General features: G+C 40.7%; 1 protein-coding gene across 2 annotated transcripts; it reads left to right on the top strand.

Annotated features, from left to right (window-relative positions):
* Positions 1–8196: 8196 nt before the first annotated feature.
* tmem134 (transmembrane protein 134) lies at positions 8197–16617 on the top strand. 2 transcript variants are annotated; one of them, XM_017464071.3, is made up of 8 exons: positions 8197–8411; positions 10621–10850; positions 12234–12301; positions 12558–12644; positions 14676–14752; positions 14963–15007; positions 15195–15248; positions 15945–16617. In XM_017464071.3, exons 2-8 carry the CDS (start codon positions 10644–10646, stop codon positions 16025–16027), a joined length of 621 nt encoding a protein of 206 aa, XP_017319560.1. In that variant the 5' UTR covers positions 8197–8411; positions 10621–10643; the 3' UTR covers positions 16028–16617. The 2 variants fall into 2 exon arrangements, with proteins under 2 accessions (XP_017319560.1, XP_017319559.1); XM_017464070.3 differs by having other exon boundaries at positions 8198–8411; positions 10600–10850.
* The last annotated feature ends 1810 nt before the right edge of the window (positions 16618–18427 follow it).

The raw sequence follows: 18427 nt of genomic DNA, 5'->3' as shown, positions 1-18427 counted from the left end.
TATACTCACCAATATCCAGTGAGCCAATCATGTGGAAGCAGAACAATGCATAAAATCGTGGCATGCTGGTTGGTACCAGATGGGTTAGTTCGAGTATTTCAAGAACCGCTGATCTCCGGGGATTTTCACACACGACAGTCTCGACACAAAATGGTGCGCAAAACAAAAAAACATCCAGTGAGCAGCAATTCTACAGCAATATATATATATATATATATATATATATATATATATATATATATATATATATATATATATATATATATATATATATAAAATATATACAGAAATATTTATGGAACTGTTTTAAAGCTGTTATTCATCAGTTTAATTTGGACGTGCTATGAAAATGTACTGATTGTAGCTTTAATCCTTTGTCCATTAGTTCCTTTCATTAAAATATAAAACAAACGAAAAACTAAAACAAACGTTAAACATACTTTAAGGCTATCAACAAACATGCGCTGTCCAAGGACGCGTTTTAGGAGTGATCTTTTCACTGCTCTGGTTTTCACGTTTTCTTCGTGTCTCTTTTCATTTGTTGGTCTTAGCGTTTGACAGGCTGAAGGGAGAACCGCAGCCGAGACCGCCGTGTACAAAACCATGTTTGCACTGAAATGCCCGCTCTGCTCTGCTCTAAACTCCAGCCAGCGTGGATGCTCGGTTTATATTGTAAATGATTTCATATGAATTTATTTTTTTTAAAGTCCCATGAAATGTCTTCCCTTATGGATTTTCGAACAGCAGCGTGAGATTAACATCGTGCTGGAAAACAGCGTCGAGCGTGTACAGTGTCCCGCTGTTTAACGACATCGATTTGCCATGCTTAGTATAAATAACTTCAAAAGAAACCTGAAAGCTACAAGGGGTCTTTTGTAATGTCTGCGATATTTGGGGGGGGGGGGAAGTCCGCATTTGTGTGGTGATGGTGTTTAATTCGTGTTGTAGTCCATGTGATAAAACCCGGTTAGGAGATCTGTTGTGTTACTTTTTAAGACAATAAAAACAACACGTTTGGCAACATGTTTTAAATGTTGTGTATCATTGGTAAGCCAGTCCAAAATTATTGGCACCCGCTATGAGAATCTGGGATCGTTTCAACGTAAGATATTTCCAAATAGGTTTTTGTTTAAGTGTGTTTTCAAAATTATTAGCACCCCGTTATGATCATTAATATTTGATGAAGCCTCACTTGGAAAGAATAAAAAGACCCGAGTGTTTTTCTGTAATGTCTTTAAAAAAAAAAAAAAAAGTGTTGATACTTGTAAAGAATCTTATTTCAGTCCTCCATGTTGGTGCACATGGACGTCTCCTTCAGTTCAGACCACGGGTTTTCAAATTCAAAGAGTGCAAAATGTTGATTTTGTGCAATGAATTCTTTTTTAACGGTATTCAGGTTAAATACACATTTGTACGTTGATGGTGTCACCCTAGCAGCAAGCAAATGTATGGTTTGGTACCTTATGGTATTACTGAGCGCGTATGCAGTCCCCTTGTGTTATTTTGGTTTCCTAAACCCCACTACAGCTCCAAAGAGAAGTTCAGGAGCTGCATTGTGTAGATTGATTTTTTTTTTTTTTTTTAAAAAGCCTGAACGTGCAACCCCAATTCTGAAAAAGTTGGGACAGCATGGAAATTGAAAAATAACAACAAGAAAAGGAGTGGTTTGAAAATCCAGTTCACGCTGTACTATACCGAGAACACATTATTAACTCATTATTTGATGTTTTACTTTGTGAATTTAATTGATTTAATCTTATTACAAATTTGATGACTGAAACACACTCTTAAAAAGTTGGGATAGTCGACTGATTAGCGCTGTGTAACATCAGCTTTTCTTTTAATAACACTTATTAAGCGTTTGGACGCTGAGTGAAGACTCCAGTTGGTAAAGTTTAGCGAGAGGAATTTTCCCCATTCAACCATCATGCATTTCTTCAGCTGAGCGACTGTACTGGGCCTTCGTCAACTTATCATAACGTGCGCTTCATAACGTGCCACACGTTCTCAATGGGAGACAGGTCAGGACTGCAGCAGGCCATGCTCGCACCCGCTCTCTCTGCTTACGCAACCATGCGCTTGTAATCCGGATAGAATGTGGTTTGGCGTTGTCCTGCTCTGAATGGAAGCACATGTTAATCCAAAATGTACACATATCTTTCTGCATTAATGCTGCACTCACAGATGTGCAAATTACCCATACCATGTGCACTGACACACCCTCATACCATGGGCACTGACACACCCTCATACCATGGGCACTGACACACCCCCGTTCCATGGGCACTGACACGCCCCCATACCATGGGCACTGACACGCCCCCATACCATGACATAACAGCTTGGACGGTCCTTTTCCTCTTTGGCCCGGAGAACACGACGGCTGTTTTGTCCAGAAACTATTTGAAATGTCGACTCGTCAGACCACAAAACACGACTCCATTGTGCTACTGTCTATCTTAGATGAGACCGAGCCCAGAGAAGTGGGCGGAGCTTCTGGACAGTGTTGATGTACGGCTTCTGCTTTGCATAGTAAAGCCTTAACCTGCATCTGTGGATGCAGCGGGGAATGGTGTCGACTGACAAAGGTTTACCAAAGTATTCCCGAGCCCATGTCAGGATCTCATTACAGACTCATGACGGTTTTTAACACAGTGACGTCTGAGGGATCAGAGATCACACGCATTCAGAAGTGGTTTTCGGCCTCGCCCTTTACGCACCGAGATTTGACCGGATTCCTCGAATATTTTAATTATTTTGTGCGCTGTAGAAGGTGAAACGCCCAAAATCCTACCGGTTTGTCTTTGGGGAATGTTGTTCCGAAAGTGTCGGATTATTCTCTGACGCATCTGTTGGCAGATCGGCGAGCCTCGACCCGTCCTTGCTCTTAAATGACTAGGCATTTTTTGGAGGTTCCTTATATACTATGATTAGACGATTGCCTCACCTGTTTCACGTCACCTTCTTATTTCAACTTCTCACATCGCTATTAGTCCTAAATTGCCCCTGTCCCGACTTTTTTTTTAACGTTTATTTCAAAATAAATGTTTATTTAAAAAAAACTATGCAGTTGATTAGGTAAAACATCAAATTCCTTGTTTTTATACGTTTTTTTGTTTAAATGCAAGTCAAAGTACATTTGCACATCACTCATCTTTGTTTTTATTAAGATTTTCCATACTGTCCCAACTTTTTCGGAACTGGGGTTGTAATATCTAATAGTTGAATTTGAAACCCGTAAACAACAAGAATCGATCAAACTGCGCAAACTGGTCCTTGGTTTTTCTTGCAAATCCCTTGAAAATTATTTTACATGTTGGAATATTTAACTTGTCACGTATGCTTCATATTCAATCTTGTTCAGGGCAACAAACCATTTATGTGTCTTATTTTTCTTTTGATGATGGATGACAGATTAAGTGCTAACATCATCTGAAAATTTGGATTAGGTGTTTTTATTAAGTGTTATTTTGAGTCCAGGATTCTGGATATGAAACAGATTGTTATGTACATTTGACGCATATAGTGTGTAACACCCTTTGTTCCAATTTTAATTCGGCTTACGACTCAAAAAACCTTTGTCTGGAGTGTGCACTTTCAGCATAAGGGTTATGGGAGTGGTTTCCAAAACCAAACAATGCAGGCGAAGCAAGGTGTTCACATATTGTTTTGGCAATTAGCTACTGTACTAATTAGATAGCTTGCTAGGTCACTAGTCGTGTAAGGTAACTCTCATGTACATTTACAAGTGCTTTACAAATTACAACATTACAAAAGTGCATTGTAGTCTCCATTAGAATACGCTAGTACAGATAGGTAAGAGTGTAGGAATAGCATCCATTCATCCGTCCATCTTTAGTAAGCATTTTATCCTGGTCAGGGTGGTGGTGGATCTGAAGGCTGTCCTGGGATCGCCGGGCTTCAAGCTGGAACACACCCTGTCAGGGATGCCTGTCAATCGCAGCACACCATATCCACTTGCAGTCTCACACTCTTTCACCTGGAGAACCTGGACACAGGGAGAACATTCAATATTCCACACAGACAGTAACCCAAGATCAGGATGGAACCAGGGACCCTGGAGAAGGACAGAGAAGAGTGTTGATGCATGTATTTCTTGTGTTTTGAGGGAAGGTGGGTCCAGTCAAGTCAGTCCACGCTTGAGGAAACAAAGTGAAGCAAGAGGTTTCATGTATCTTCAAGTAGGTTGGGGTCTGTTTTTTAGCTAGTTTTTTCCCCACAGGTCTGATGGCACACAGGAGAAGATCTGCCAGAAGTAAATTGCAGTAGTCCAATCTCAAGATGACAAGAGACTGAACAAGCACCTGAATGGCCTTTGTGGAGAGAACTTGAGATGACTTTGAGTGTCATCAGCATAGCAATGGTATGAAAACCCGTGTGGGGATATGACCTCATTGAGAGAGTAGGTATAGAAGGAAAGAAGAAAACCTAGCACTGAGTTTTACGGGACACCAGTGGAGAGTCTGCATGGAGCAGATGTGGATCTGTTCCATGTCACCTGATTTGATTGTTCCTCCAGGTAAGAAACAGACCACCACCATGCTCGACCACTAATTCCCAGCATCCTAAGCATGAACAGGAGAGTTTTGTGATTGACCATGTCGAAGGCTGCTGAGATTTCAAGAAGAATGAGAACCGTTGATAATTTGGCTGATCTAGTGGCAGGAAGCTTCTCAGTAACAGTAACAGCTATAAGCTGTAACAGTATAAGCCTTGCTGAAGGCAGTTGGTACATGACCAGGTCTTATGGAGTCATTGATGATGGAATTGATGAAGGAGAGGTCTTGTGAGATGGTCTGGAGCAGGGGTGTCCAATCTTATCCACAAAGAGTCTGGTGTGGGTGCAGGTTTTCATTCCAATCAAGCAGGAGCCATACCTGATTCCACCTGTTTAATCAGTTGATCTTGGCTTTCAGTCGACTCAGGTGTGGCTCCTGCTTGGTTGGAATGAAAACCTGCACCCACCGGCCCTTTCCGGATAAGACTGGACACCTCAGTTCTGGAGCATTGTAGAGAGATGGCATCCAGTGTGCATATGGTTGGATTACTGGACAAGACGATTTGCAGGGTCTTTTCTGGAAGGGGTAAGGGGGTATAGTAGTGTAGGGATAGAGATAGGACAGAGTTTGTTAATCATGTTATCTACAAATGTGTGAAAGTTATCAGCTGTCATGGACAAGGGGCCGTATTGAGGGGTGAAGCAAAAATGTTATAGAACTTGCTATGTTATTGTTATGTTATTGCTGATAGAGAGAAAAATGAGTCAGGGTGTGGTAGATCTGTCAGGATGCAAGATAGGCTTCACATCCAGCAAGGACCCTGACCAAGATAAAATGCTTAGACCAGGATAAAATGCTTAGGTTTCCAGAGACAACTGACTATTTGCAGCATAGAATTGGTCCAAGGAATTCACTGAAGCCAGTTGCTTGAATTTGTTGCTTCACCGCAGAATTGGTATAGAATCAAAAGAATTAAACTCAATTCAAACGTCACTTGTTGCGCTAACTACATGCCGCTTGCCACCGTAATAGAAAAAAAAGCACAGTCGTCTGTCTTTCTTGACTGCTGGTAATGATCTGAGATGTTGTGCAGGGTTATGCTGCTGTTTACAACAGAAGAAGGTCAGCTGAAGACCAGGTCTGAGACATTTCCCTTCTATGCCAAAGGATATTGTTGAAGGTCAGGTCAAAGACTACAAGAGAGAGGAGGCAGGAGGAGTGGAGCTTGTCAGAAGGAAGGTTGAAGTCTCCAAGGAGATGAAGAGAGGTTATATCTCAAGGGAAGAGACTCATGAGATTCCAGTTCTTCTGTGAAGTTTCCAAAGGGGTTTGGTGGATGAGAGATAACAGTGATGATTAATAGGAGAGGCAACACTAACAGCATGGAATTCAAATCATCAGATGATAACATAAGACCGTGCAAGAGGTGTGAAACACCAATTTTTGAGACAGAAGCAAACCTCTGCCAGTTTCTCCTTCCCATGTATGGACAAAGGAGCCGAAGACAACCACATGTTAGTTTGAAAATTGCTCTTGTTTCGCCCTGAACTGCGTCATCCACCATTTTGAAAAGGAAATGGTATCAGATTGCAGCAGTGCTTTATGGGTACAGTGATGTGGACTCAGTCCCTCATGTGACACTCATCTAATGATGTACTCTGGCTGATAAAGATGACATGGATGTTTGTAACCGTCCAAAATTCTTTGGCAAAGCGCTAAATTCAATTTCTGCTAATTTCACCTTTTTTTATTTTAAAAGACAGACTTTCACAGTGCATCTGTTTAAAACTGATTTAGAGCTTATATACGAGCTCTGTTTGTGATGTCAGTGAACAAACAGCTTTTGATCAACCTTAGCTAGCTCACCTAGCTAATGCTAGTAATAAAAATATGATGGTTGTGACATTAACTGTATTATATATTAAACGTTTATGGCTGCTGCTAAAAAAATAACAAAGAAAATTATTATTAAAATCGAGACTCGATACTGAAATCCCAGCCGTGTCTGCCTGGGACAGACAGAACTAGTTTACTAGCAGTTAACTTTTCTAGCAGTTACATGACTAGCCTGCAAGCTAAGTTGGCCAATGTTAGTGATATTAAGCTATTTGGAATGGCAGTGAGACATAAATCCAGAGGATTTAATGAAGTTAAATGAAATTTCGGGCATACTGAAAATGAGAAAAGCTCATTTCTGCTCTCTGGTGGCCAAATGAAGTAAAAACAAACACACTGGAGAGCACTATTAATCAAAAAATTTCAGAAAGTATTATTATTATTATTATTATTATTATTATTATTATTATTATTAATAATAATAATAATAATAATAATAATAATAATAATAATAATAATAATGCCACTACTAATAATAATAACAGCAATAACAACAGCAACAACAATAATAATAATAATAGTTTTTTTAAAAAGAGGTGTACAATATAAAGTAAGGATAATAAAACCAAAAGATATGGTCAACAATTAAAAAAAAAAAATAAATTAAAAAAAAGATTAGCTAAAATAAATGTGAAAAGTTTTTATTTTGTGTGTGGTTTTCAAGCACAGAATTTCAGATACCTGTGGTTGTACAGGAGTTTCTGGGATGAGAAGATCTCAGAGCAGGAGAAAATCTAACATCTTATTAAACAAGAAAACGCTTAAAGACCATCCATCAATCCTAAAAACCACATCTTGCCAATTAGGAGATTTCTGGTTAATGTGGTGGGTGATTTCACTGTGTGTCAGGATTCTGGCAGCAGCTTTCTGAACACTTTACAGACTAGTACAATTAGTAGTGCAGCTCTCAGGCCAGATAAAAGAGCGCTGCAGTAATCAGTAACCTCCAGACCTTGGAGATATCACAGAGAACACAGATGATAGCATGCTGTTTTTCAGGCGTCACTCGTGTGTGTGTGTGTGTGTGTGTGGGGGGGGGGGGGGGGGGGGGGTGTTGTTTGTTTGTTTTGTTTTTCAAACTAGAGGTCATTGTAAAATATGACCTCTTGATACTTGACATTTTTTTTTTTTTTACAGACAAGAAATCTAAATAAACAAGTATATCTTTCCTCTGAGTCTCACTTCCAATAACCCGAACCTCTGTCTTATCGTTGTTTATTTCCAGAAAGTTCTTAGAGTCCCAGTTATTATTAATGTCATCTGTGGGGTCAAACAGCGAGCCAAATGACTTATAGGCATAAACGTAGCCTGCATTTCAGGTAAGCAGGGAAATCAGAAGCTTAGTCATAGAAAATACGTGATGACAATATATTTCAGCTTTTTATTAATTCGATCGATTTTGGTGTTGCTTTGTTATATATAAAGAAGTTATCCTTAAACTGTCATTAATCAAAATGTGTTAATTGTTGTAACTCACATTTAGTGTAAATTTATTAGCAAAAAAATTCTTAGAGGACACCGAAAGTCTTGTATGCATAAGAAAGCATTAAGAACAGATAAGAAATGTGTTACATTTTATGACATTATTAAATGTTAAATATTAAATTACAATACGGATTTTCTTTACATTTATTTTATTTTGTTTTATTACTTTACTTATTTACAGTGTATTATTAAATAAGAACCGTGCACGCTGTGACTTCTCAGTATTTTATTTAATAAGGCAGTAGCACCTCCAGTCCAGACCGCAGGGGGGCAGTAGAGAATCCTGAGGCCATTTTTACGCGCCGGAAGGAAAACGTGATCAGAGAAAGAAACACGCAAGCTTGCGAGCTAAACTAGCAAAAAGTTCCGTCCAAAGTTTTTGTTCGTGTGAATGCGCGAATTTTAATATTTTGGAACGAGTTTGTTTATTTTCTCCACGCACGGTTACCTAGGCAACGTCATGTCGTAAATGTGGATCTCCGCACCCTAACACACACAAAAACAGCGACAGTAAGTATCGAATTACGACTTTATTACCGGTTATAGCTGAGGAAAGTTTTTAGCCTACCCGTATTCCGTGTCATCCAGCCTTTGCATTGATTGGTGGAACGTCATAAGTCCTGCCGATGATTGGTGGACTGCCTGTAAGAGTGAATTTCGCAGCCAATCGTAGTGCAGGGTTGCGGAAGTTGTCGGAATAAGGATAGGGAGAAAAAATAACGTTCCTTTAATTTGAGTTAGCTTTTCGAGTAACGGTGTTGTTTATGAGACCGTTGTTTATAATATCGGTATCTGTATATCGGCTCGTGAGGTTATGTTTCACATAAAGCAGTAAAAAATCATTAAATTACAAAAAAGAAAAAGAGTTAAAGTACATTTGTGATAACGAAAGTGCGTTTAAAAGGAAAACCCCGTAAAGTTGTTTAGATTGTGGAGTAATTAAATTAAAATTCGTCGAATAAAGTCAGATCAATTAAAGTGAAAGAAAACTTTCGGGTGTAAACATTACAGGAAACCCACAGCCTGAGCACTTCCTGTGTCTCTGATAACAAATATTACTGAACAGTAGTCTGATCAGAGTGTTTATACGTACTTTAGTAGTCTGATCAGAGTGTTTATGCGTACTTTAGTAGTCTGATCAAAGTGTTTATACGTACTTTAGTAGTCTGATCAAAGTGTTTATACGTACTTTAGTAGTCTGATCAAAGTGTTTATACGTACTTTAGTAGTCTGATCAAAGTGTTTATACGTACTTTAGTAGTCTGATCAGAGTGTTTATACGTACTTTAGTAGTCTGATCAAAGTGTTTATACGTACTTTAGTAGTCTGATCAAAGTGTTTATACGTACTTTAGTAGTCTGATCAGAGTGTTTATACGTACTTTAGTAGTCTGATCAGAGTGTTTATGCGTACTTTAGTAGTCTGATCAAAGTGTTTATACGTACTTTAGTAGTCTGATCAAAGTGTTTATACGTACTTTAGTAGTCTGATCAAAGTGTTTATACGTACTTTAGTAGTCTGATCAGAGTGTTTATACGTACTTTAGTAGTCTGATCAAAGTGTTTATACATACTTTAGTAGTCTGATCAGAGTGTTTATACGTACTTTAGTAGTCTGATCAAAGTGTTTATACGTACTTTAGTAGTCTGATCAAAGTGTTTATACGTACTTTAGTAGTCTGATCAGAGTGTTTATACGTACTTTAGTAGTCTGATCAGAGTGTTTATACGTACTTTAGTAGTCTGATCAGAGTGTTTATACGTACTTTAGTAGTCTGATCAGTGTTTATATGCTGTGAGAGCTGCTGTTATGGAGAATTCAACACCTTCTGACCAATCACAGTCCAGAACGCCGCAGCGCCGTGGTGTAACAATACGGTTTTTGTTTTGTTTTATTTGTCATCGTTGTATAATATTTTAAAAGCCTAACATTCTGACGGTGTTTTATTGCTACGTGACCGTTTATGGAGTTGTGCTGCTTTGTTCTGATCGACACAGTTAAAGGGAAGGAAGCGGAGTATGTAAAGCTCACAGGAAGTTGATTTCCGCTGCGCGGTTCCTGCCGCCAAGGTCGAGTGTGTGTTCCCTGTTACACACTCCTTCCCTTTCGCTGCACGTGTGTTGTGGTTAACACACACCTCAGAGTCGTGACGTGAGAGGCAGTGGAGTTAGAGTTTAGTTTAGTAATGCTGTAATAACTTCTGCAACTGAAGCCGAGCGACCACCGGGGGGCAGTGTGGAGCTCACTTACTTTAACAATGCTCTTCATTTTATTTACCGTGAACTAGCTAATTTTTCAGAATGTCTGACGCTAGCAGATAAATATCTCATTTTATTCACAATATTTTTACACAGCAGTTTATTGTGTTGTCATTAAGTCTATTATTAGCTGTTTAAGATTCGTCTGTATTCAGCTGTTATTCAATGCGTTGATGTAATTTCCACTGAAACAGGAAGTCAGGGCAGGACAAATCGAGTGTCTCCTCCATCTTTTTAAATAGCCAATAGCGTTTAGCTTGTTGATCCGTATTGGCGGTAGAAAGAGACTGTAAATTTTGAATGCGTATATCTTTTAAATGTGAATTTTGTTATTGTTTTGGAGCAGCACTAGCTTATAGATAACCTTAAAGCAAACCTATTCATTATAAAAGCCACAAAACGTCACTTCTGATTTCATGGGGATTTCAATTTTACCCTAGTGTACATCCATCTTCACCCAGTGAGCGCCTGAGGGTCCGTAACCATGGCGAAGCAGTTTACCATTGACGATGCCTTCTCATTGGAGGGGGAGGAGGACGGGGCGGGGCCAGAGGGGGATTTGGACGGATGGAAGGAAAGAGAGAGGGATCGTGATGGAGAGATGACGTTCGGCCCCCTGACTTTCTCCAAACCGCAGAGTCTTCCCTCCTCCTCCAACGGAACGATGGATCACAGCAACCTCAAATACCAGGCGAGGAGCCGCTCGCTGCGTTTATTTACATTTTATTCCTTTTCATAGTTTGGAAAATATGAGGAGTGAAGGCTGTGAAAAATTCTTTATTGTTTAACCTTTTAGATGTTTTGTTCGCTCTCATGGATATCAAACAATTATCAAACACAATACAGGTTTATCAAAAAATATCTTAGTTAAATATAGGTGTGCAACAATTATTGAGTCTTCTCCTATAACGCCTGAGGAGGTTGGAGAATACATGGCGAGGGATCTGAGAGCGTTCCTCCGTACAGAATCTCTCCACATCCTTCACATTTCAGGTCCACGCTGGTGGACTCTCCTCTTCAGTTCACCCCACAGGTTCTCCATGGGGTTCAGGTCAGGGGACTGGGATGGTCAGGGCAGGACCGTGATTTTATGGTCAGTAAACTGTTTTTGTGTTGATTTTGATGATGTTTTGGATAATTGTCCTGCTGGAAGATCCAACCACGGCCCATTTGAAGCTTTCTGGCAGAGGGTTTTTCCTGAAACCCTTCCAAACAGCTTGTGGTGATGTCGGTGACTTCAGATTGTAGTTTTGGAGACTTTCTGACCCCAAGACACGACTAACTTCTGCAGTTCTCCAGCTGTGATCCTTGGAGATGTTTTATCCACTCGAACCGTCCTCTTCACAGTGCGTTGAGACGATATAGACACACGTCCAGTTCCAGGTTCATTCATAACATCTCCAGTCGACTGGAACTTCTTAATCATTGTCCTGATGGTGAAACGGGCGTTTTCAATGCTTGTGCTATTTTCTTATAGACACGCCCCATTGTGTGAAGCTCAACAACCTTTTCCCGCACATCACAGCTACATTCCTCGCTCTTACCCATTGTTATGAATGACTAAGGGAATTTGGCCTGTGTGTTACCTCATATTTATACCCCTGTGAAACAGGAAGTCATAGTTGAACAATTTCCTGTTCCTAGTCACCCAGGTGCACCAAACAATGTAAAATATTAATAGGAATAAATTTCACACATATTTTCTCATATGAATTCATAGGGGTGCCAATAATTGTTGCACACCCATATTTAACAGAGATTTTTTTTCTTGGTAAACCCGTGTTGTGTTTGTGCAATAGTTTGATATCCATGAGAGCGGAGTATTTTTGTGATTTTTTTTTTTTTGAACAAAAGATCAAAAAGTTAAACAATAAAGACAATTTTTCACAGCCGTCTTTGCTCATATTTACCAGGGGTGCCAATATTAGTGGAGGGCGCTGTATTTTATACGGTTTAAGTGTCTACTAGTAATCAGTAAATAAATGTATAGAAATCAAAATAAATAGTGCATATATACTGTAGGAGGTGTTTTTATATATATATATATATGTGTGTGTATATATTTGAATCACAGAACCTGGAGAATGAAGAGGTCTTGGGCAGTCCTGTAAACTCCACCTTCAACAACCTTTTTAAAATCAGGTCAGAATTTCAGTTCCTTTCTCATGTTGTGTGTGTGTGTGTGTGTGTGTGTGTACTTTTCATGCTCGAAAAAAGCATATTAATGAAACTACTCGGCTGGTATTAAATTAAATGTCAGTATCACAATAATTGCCAAAACCTTTATAATGCTGCTTGAAGATATTATAATATTGTATTGACACAATGATTCACCGTGTTTTTAAACTCTTATATTCATGTTGTAAAGTGTGTGTGTGTGTGTGTGTGTGTGTTACAGTGATCCAGCCACGCTGTCTTACTGCAGCTCCCAGTGGTCATTCAGCACACTCAGCTCCGTTACACAGCTCTCTGCACACTGCTGCGGGTAAACACACACCCACACACCCAGACAGACACACACACACACACACACACACACCACGGTTCTGTGGGTGCACAGACTAAATATTTGACTGAAATAATGTGCAGTTTATCAGTAAGGAGTCAAAATCCTGGGCAGATTGGCAGGACTGTTGGCGGCTGTGAGATCTAGTTCCTGGGAAATTATCGTTGCGGGAAGATAAGCTAAAGGAAAACATGCTCTGATACCTCTGGGGTTATCTGATGTTAGGTTAATTCAAAACCTAAAGTCAACAAAGAAGATGATCTGGAAATGGAGGTGACTCATGAAGGTTCTAACCTACTGGCTCACTCACTTGTTTGGCCCGCTCGCTCCTCGGGCAGTCACTACTCCTCGTGCTTTATAGACACTAGATATATAATAATGGCTGGCTGAGTTGTTTGGTTGTTTGAGTAATTGGCTGGCTGGCGCACTTACTCGGTCAATCATTAAGCTCCCCGCTGGCGTAATCGGTCACTATGTTCCTGGCTCACTCACTAACTTATTAAAGCTACTCGATCGGTCACTATGTGGCTGGTTGGCTCTCTTATTCATTCTGTCATTGAGCAACTGGAGGACTCAATTGCTTAGATGCTCAGTAACTACGAGGCAGGCTGGCTCTCTCGGTCAGTAACTACGAGGCAGGCTGGCTCTCTCGGTCAGTAATTACGAGGCAGGCTGGCTCGCTCGGTCAGTAACTACGAGGCAGGCTGGCTCGCTCGGTCAATAAATACGAGGCGGGCTGGCTCGCTCGGTCAATAAATACGAGGCAGGCTGGCTCGCTCAGTCAACAAATACGAGGCGGGCTGGCTCGCTCGGTCAGTAACTACGAGGCAGGCTGGCTCGCTCAGTCAATAAATACGAGGCGGGCTGGCTCGCTCAGTCAACAAATACGAGGCGGGCTGGCTCGCTCAGTCAATAAATACGAGGCAGGCTGGCTCGCTCGGTCAGTAACTACGAGGCGTGCTGGCTCGCTCAGTCAACAAATACGAGGCGGGCTGGCTCGCTCGGTCAGTAATTACGAGGCGGGCTGGTTCGCTCGGTCAATAAATACGAGGCAGGCTGGTTCGCTCGGTCAATAAATACGAGGCAGGCTGGCTCGCTCGGTCAGTAACTACGAGGCGGGCTGGCTCGCTCGGTCAACAAATACGAGGCAGGCTGGTTCGCTCGGTTAATAAATACGAGGCAGGCTGGCTTGCTCGGTCAATAAATACGAGGCGGGCTGGCTCGCTCAGTCAACAAATACGAGGCGGGCTGGCTCGCTCAGTCAACAAATACGAGGCGGGCTGGCTCGCTCGGTCAGTAACTACGAGGCGGGCTGGCTCGCTTGGTCAATAAATACGAGGCAGGCTGGTTCGCTCGGTCAATAAATACGAGGCAGGCTGGCTTGCTCGGTCAATAAATACGAGGCGGGCTGGCTCGCTCGGTCAACAAATACGAGGCGGGCTGGCTCGCTCAGTCAACAAATACGAGGCGGGCTGGCTCGCTCGGTCAGTAACTACGAGGCGGGCTGGCTCGCTCGGTCAATAAATACGAGGCGGGCTGGCTCGCTCGGTCAATAAATACGAGGCGGGCTGGCTTGCTCGGTCAATAAATACGAGGCGGGCTGGCTCGCTCGGTCAATAAATACGAGGCGGGCTGGGTCGCTCGGTCAACAAATACGAGGCGAGCTGGCTCGCTCAGTCAACAAATACGAGGCGGGCTGGCTGGCTCGGTCAGTAACGACGAGGCGGGCTGGCTGGCTCGGTCTGTAACGACGAGGCGGGCTGGCTCGCTCGGTCAGTAACTACGAGGCGGGCTGGCTCGCTCGGTCAGTAATTACGAGGCGGGCTGGCTCGCTCGGTCAGTAACGACGAGGCAGCAGGCAGGTTCATTAAGCTACTCACTCGGTAGGGCACTGAACATTTGCATTACTGTCATATGACACACTCATGCCTTTTGTAATTCGTAGGTAATATAATAGATGAATAAACCATATATTTTAACATGAGAGCGGCTTTTGTTTTGTGTTCTCAGGTGGACGTCTCATCCTTTAATAAAAAAGAACAGAAGAGTGGTGCTCGCCTCGTTCCTCCTCCTCATCACTGGAGTTGGTAAGATTTAAACACCAGTTTAAATCTCTGTGCATCGGGAGCTGAGAAACCCAAAACTAGATAACTAAACCAGCTCCGCGTTGCTGAGTTGCAGGCACTGTTTTTATTTTGTTGCCTGGTCATGAATTATTCCCTCCCACTCAGAGTGTAGTTTTATATAATCTGGTTACCGAATGTTACGGACCGCTCTGTCTCTCTCTGTCTCCTCAGCTCTGATTTTTACAGGCATTGTCCTCGAGTTAAACCCACACGCAGGTGAGATTCATCAAAATGTTGTGTATCGAAAGCATTAACACTTCCTTTGACAGCTGAATGGTGATGTGTGCTAGTGTATGGATGTGTGTGTGTGTGTGTGTGTGTGTGTAACCGTACATGTCTGATTATGTGTATGAGTGTGTGTTACAATAGTGGGAAAACACACCTGTGCTTTATTTCTTAACAGAGGTTTCAAGTGCAATTTTCTTTGTATCTGGATTTCTTCTCTTCATTCCCGGTGGTATGTTTTTTTTTTTTTATACATTTTATATATATATATATTTATTAAGAAGTCACATATGGGCATTAAGCCAGTTTTAAGGTACACAAAGTTCATATTTTGCCTTGGCGAGTGAAGTGACATGTTCCATGTCTGGTATATATCATGATCTCTGATGTTATGCTGTAATAGATGATAACGTGGAAAGAAAAGAAGGCGGGGCCTGTTTGTAATCTGTAGCAAGATTGTTAATGGGGGTCAGATCTGTGAAAGCAGCACTATAAGGTCTCGTAGTAATCTCCACCTTGCCTTTGAGAGTGTTCATGAACGACATGTCTCACTTTTTTATCCATTTATAGTTACATTTAGTGTTGTGGAGCATCCATTAAACGGGGTAGTTCCGGTCGTCACTTACGTTATAGCAGCTATAAACATTCCCTCGCCAGCCCTCACTCTGCTCTCTTTCCTGACATTAATAAGACGAAGCGTGTCATGTTACTGAGAAACATATATAATATAAATACTATAACCAACACCTTCTGACCAATCACAGTCCAGATCTGAACAGTGCTGCGGTGATATGTAATAGACATATATATGAAACAGTGGCTAGTGATTGAACAAAATGTTGAGTGTTACACTTTGAGATAAAATTAGTGCAGTTTTGTGCTCTGATTGATTTAAATATATACATGTATATTTTTTCTTCCCTTACAGTTTACCACGTGATCTACATAAGCTGTGCTGTTAGAGGGCAAAGGGGATTCAAGTTCTTTTACCTGCCGTACTTTGAGAAATAGTGACTCTCTCTCTCTCTCTCTCTCTCTCTCTCTCTCTCTCTCTTTATTTTTTTTTACGTTTTCAATCACAAAATACAGAAATGAGATGAAGCTCTATAGGTAATGCTTTATAATAAGATTCCCTTCATTAACATTTAATGAACAAATCATCAGTGTGAACAGTAATATAGCGTTAATAATAGTCACGTAATCAACACTTGTATCAATTTGATTGTTTACACGGTAAGGTTTATTCCATTTAGATAAGATAATGTTTTACGAAATGTTTGCGCTCGTTAATTTGTGGAAATCTAGCTTTTAATCCCGCTGACCCGAGTTCGGCCGATCGATATTTTAGCATTTATTTCTGTTGTGCGGATTGATATCGAGTTATCGATGGAGTATGCAAGAAAAAAAAACACTCCGTGTTGTGCTGTTAGGGGAAAATGATCGACATCTGGGTGGTGCGGTGCGGTGCGGTGCGGAGCTACTGTTACCACCCTGCAAAATAATTGATTAATTTCCTATAACCGCACATCCTGACGTGATTTATTCCTCTTATCCCACAGCAATTTGCCAATTATTACAATGTTACAATTACAATTACAGCATCATTTTTTTTTATCCGTTTATAGTTGCATTTAATGTTGTGGAACGTCCCGTCATCACTTACGTTATAGCAGCTACAAACAGCCGTTCCCTCAGCAGACTCTCTTTCGTCTCTCTGTCGAAGTTACTGAGAGTTGAAGTCAAATCTAAAATTGAATATTCAGTTTACATCTGAACAATCGTTTAGCACAAGTGTTGATTACTTTAACATTAATCATCGTTTAACGATGTTAACTAATGCCATAAATAAGGTTTGTGAACCTTGACGTATTTGTGCTATCGTGCCGTTAAATCCTGTGAAAATTCCCCTGATTTCCGGGTCTAATCTCATATCCGAGTCGGTTTACTTTGCACAGTACACACCGTAGATCCAGTTTCAGGGGCAGACACACAGCCACTGAGCTGAAATCACACTCTTAATTGACTTTACTGATATCTTTAAAACCTATTTTTAATCTTAATGTAGTTTATTGATATTTTTCACTTTTTAACCCTAAATCGACGGCATTGACTGCAGTTCTGCTGTAGGAGCTGTTCGGGGGGTGGGGGTGGGGGGTGCGCTTCGCCGTGAAAAGATGGGCGTACGTTTTAAAAAGATCATGATGACGAGCCTCGTCAGGAATCTTGAATGAAGTGATGCAGCGCCAGGTTTCTTTTCCCTGCACTGTTTTTAATCTTTAACGAACTAATACCACTACTAACACTTTGTACCACTGTAAAGCTCAGTGAACTTCCAGCACGTCTGCATGGAAGAGTTATTTTATTATTTTGTCTGTGTTTTTTTTTTTTTTTTTTTTTTTTTTTTTTTTTTTTTAAATCAATGTGACACTACAATAAAAATTTTTTTTTTTATAATTTGCTTTTAAATGAGCCGTTATTGTGCCTTGTAGCTTTTAAACTTGTGAAGCAGTTCGGGGTTCCTGTGTACAATTATTATAAAATACAATCGAAACGAAAAAATCGGAGACTAAAATGTAAGCACTGCGGATTGGACTTGTGCGGGAAATCAGATTTGGGACACGTCGACGCTGTACGTGTGCTGCAAAGATTTACAAAATGTCTGACCTTTCTAAAGGTATTGGCTCAGACTCAGTGTCCTGGGCGTTGATGGTCAAAAATTCCCTGAACGTGCTCTCATGGGTGCCTTTATGGTAGATAAAACATGATCGTGCCCTCTATGACACCCCTACAGTAGATTAAATGTTATCAAGTGCCCTCTAGGGTAGAAAAAAAAAAAAGCCCTCTAGGGCAGAGGTGTCCGATCTTTATCCACAAAGGGCCGGTGTGGCAGGTTTTCATTCCAACCGAGCAGAAGCCACACCTGAATCCGACGCCCTTCGTCATTAACATAAAAAGATTCAACATCTGAGACATAAACTGAACACGCTCACGGTCGGGGGTTCGATTCCCACCGTCAAAAATAAATCCAATCAAAGATCTTACAAAATTGCTTTCGTAAAAAGAGTCAAGATGATTCCAAATGCGATCGACTCTAAAGCTGCTTCGACTAAGTATTAGTTTAGGGGTGTGCATACTTACGCTGCTAGATTATTGTACATTTTATTAATGTTAAAAAATATAAATATATATTCTTCTTATTATTTTCCCCTTTAGTTTATATATAGCAAGTTCACAATAAAGATAAAGAAAAGGTTCTGACATGATTTCTCTCGGTTTCTTTCGTTTTTTTTTTTTTTTTTTTTTTGTACCGGGGGTGTGTAGACTTTTTAGATCCGCTGTAAATGCAGCACTACTGTATCGCTGGAATTTGGTCATCAAATCTATAAATCACGATACGTCATGTATATTATT

This window comes from Ictalurus punctatus, chromosome 3, assembly GCF_001660625.3.
Source record: "Ictalurus punctatus breed USDA103 chromosome 3, Coco_2.0, whole genome shotgun sequence".
Taxonomy (NCBI): Eukaryota; Metazoa; Chordata; class Actinopteri; order Siluriformes; family Ictaluridae; genus Ictalurus; species Ictalurus punctatus.
Note: the sequence above shows the minus strand (reverse complement) of the source record. Positions and strands in the feature narration are given on the sequence as shown.

What these genes read in the sequence shown, in the direction of transcription:
- tmem134 (XM_017464071.3), top strand. Translation starts at nt 10,644, where the DNA reads ATGGCGAAGCAGTTTACCATTGACGATGCCTTCTCATTGGAGGGGGAG. An exon ending in ACAGCAACCTCAAATACCAG is followed by an intron (nt 10,851 to 12,233) that starts GCGAGGAGCCGC and finishes TTTGAATCACAG; the next exon opens with AACCTGGAGAATGAAGAGGT. An exon ending in CCTCCTCATCACTGGAGTTG is followed by an intron (nt 14,753 to 14,962) that starts GTAAGATTTAAA and finishes CTGTCTCCTCAG; the next exon opens with CTCTGATTTTTACAGGCATT.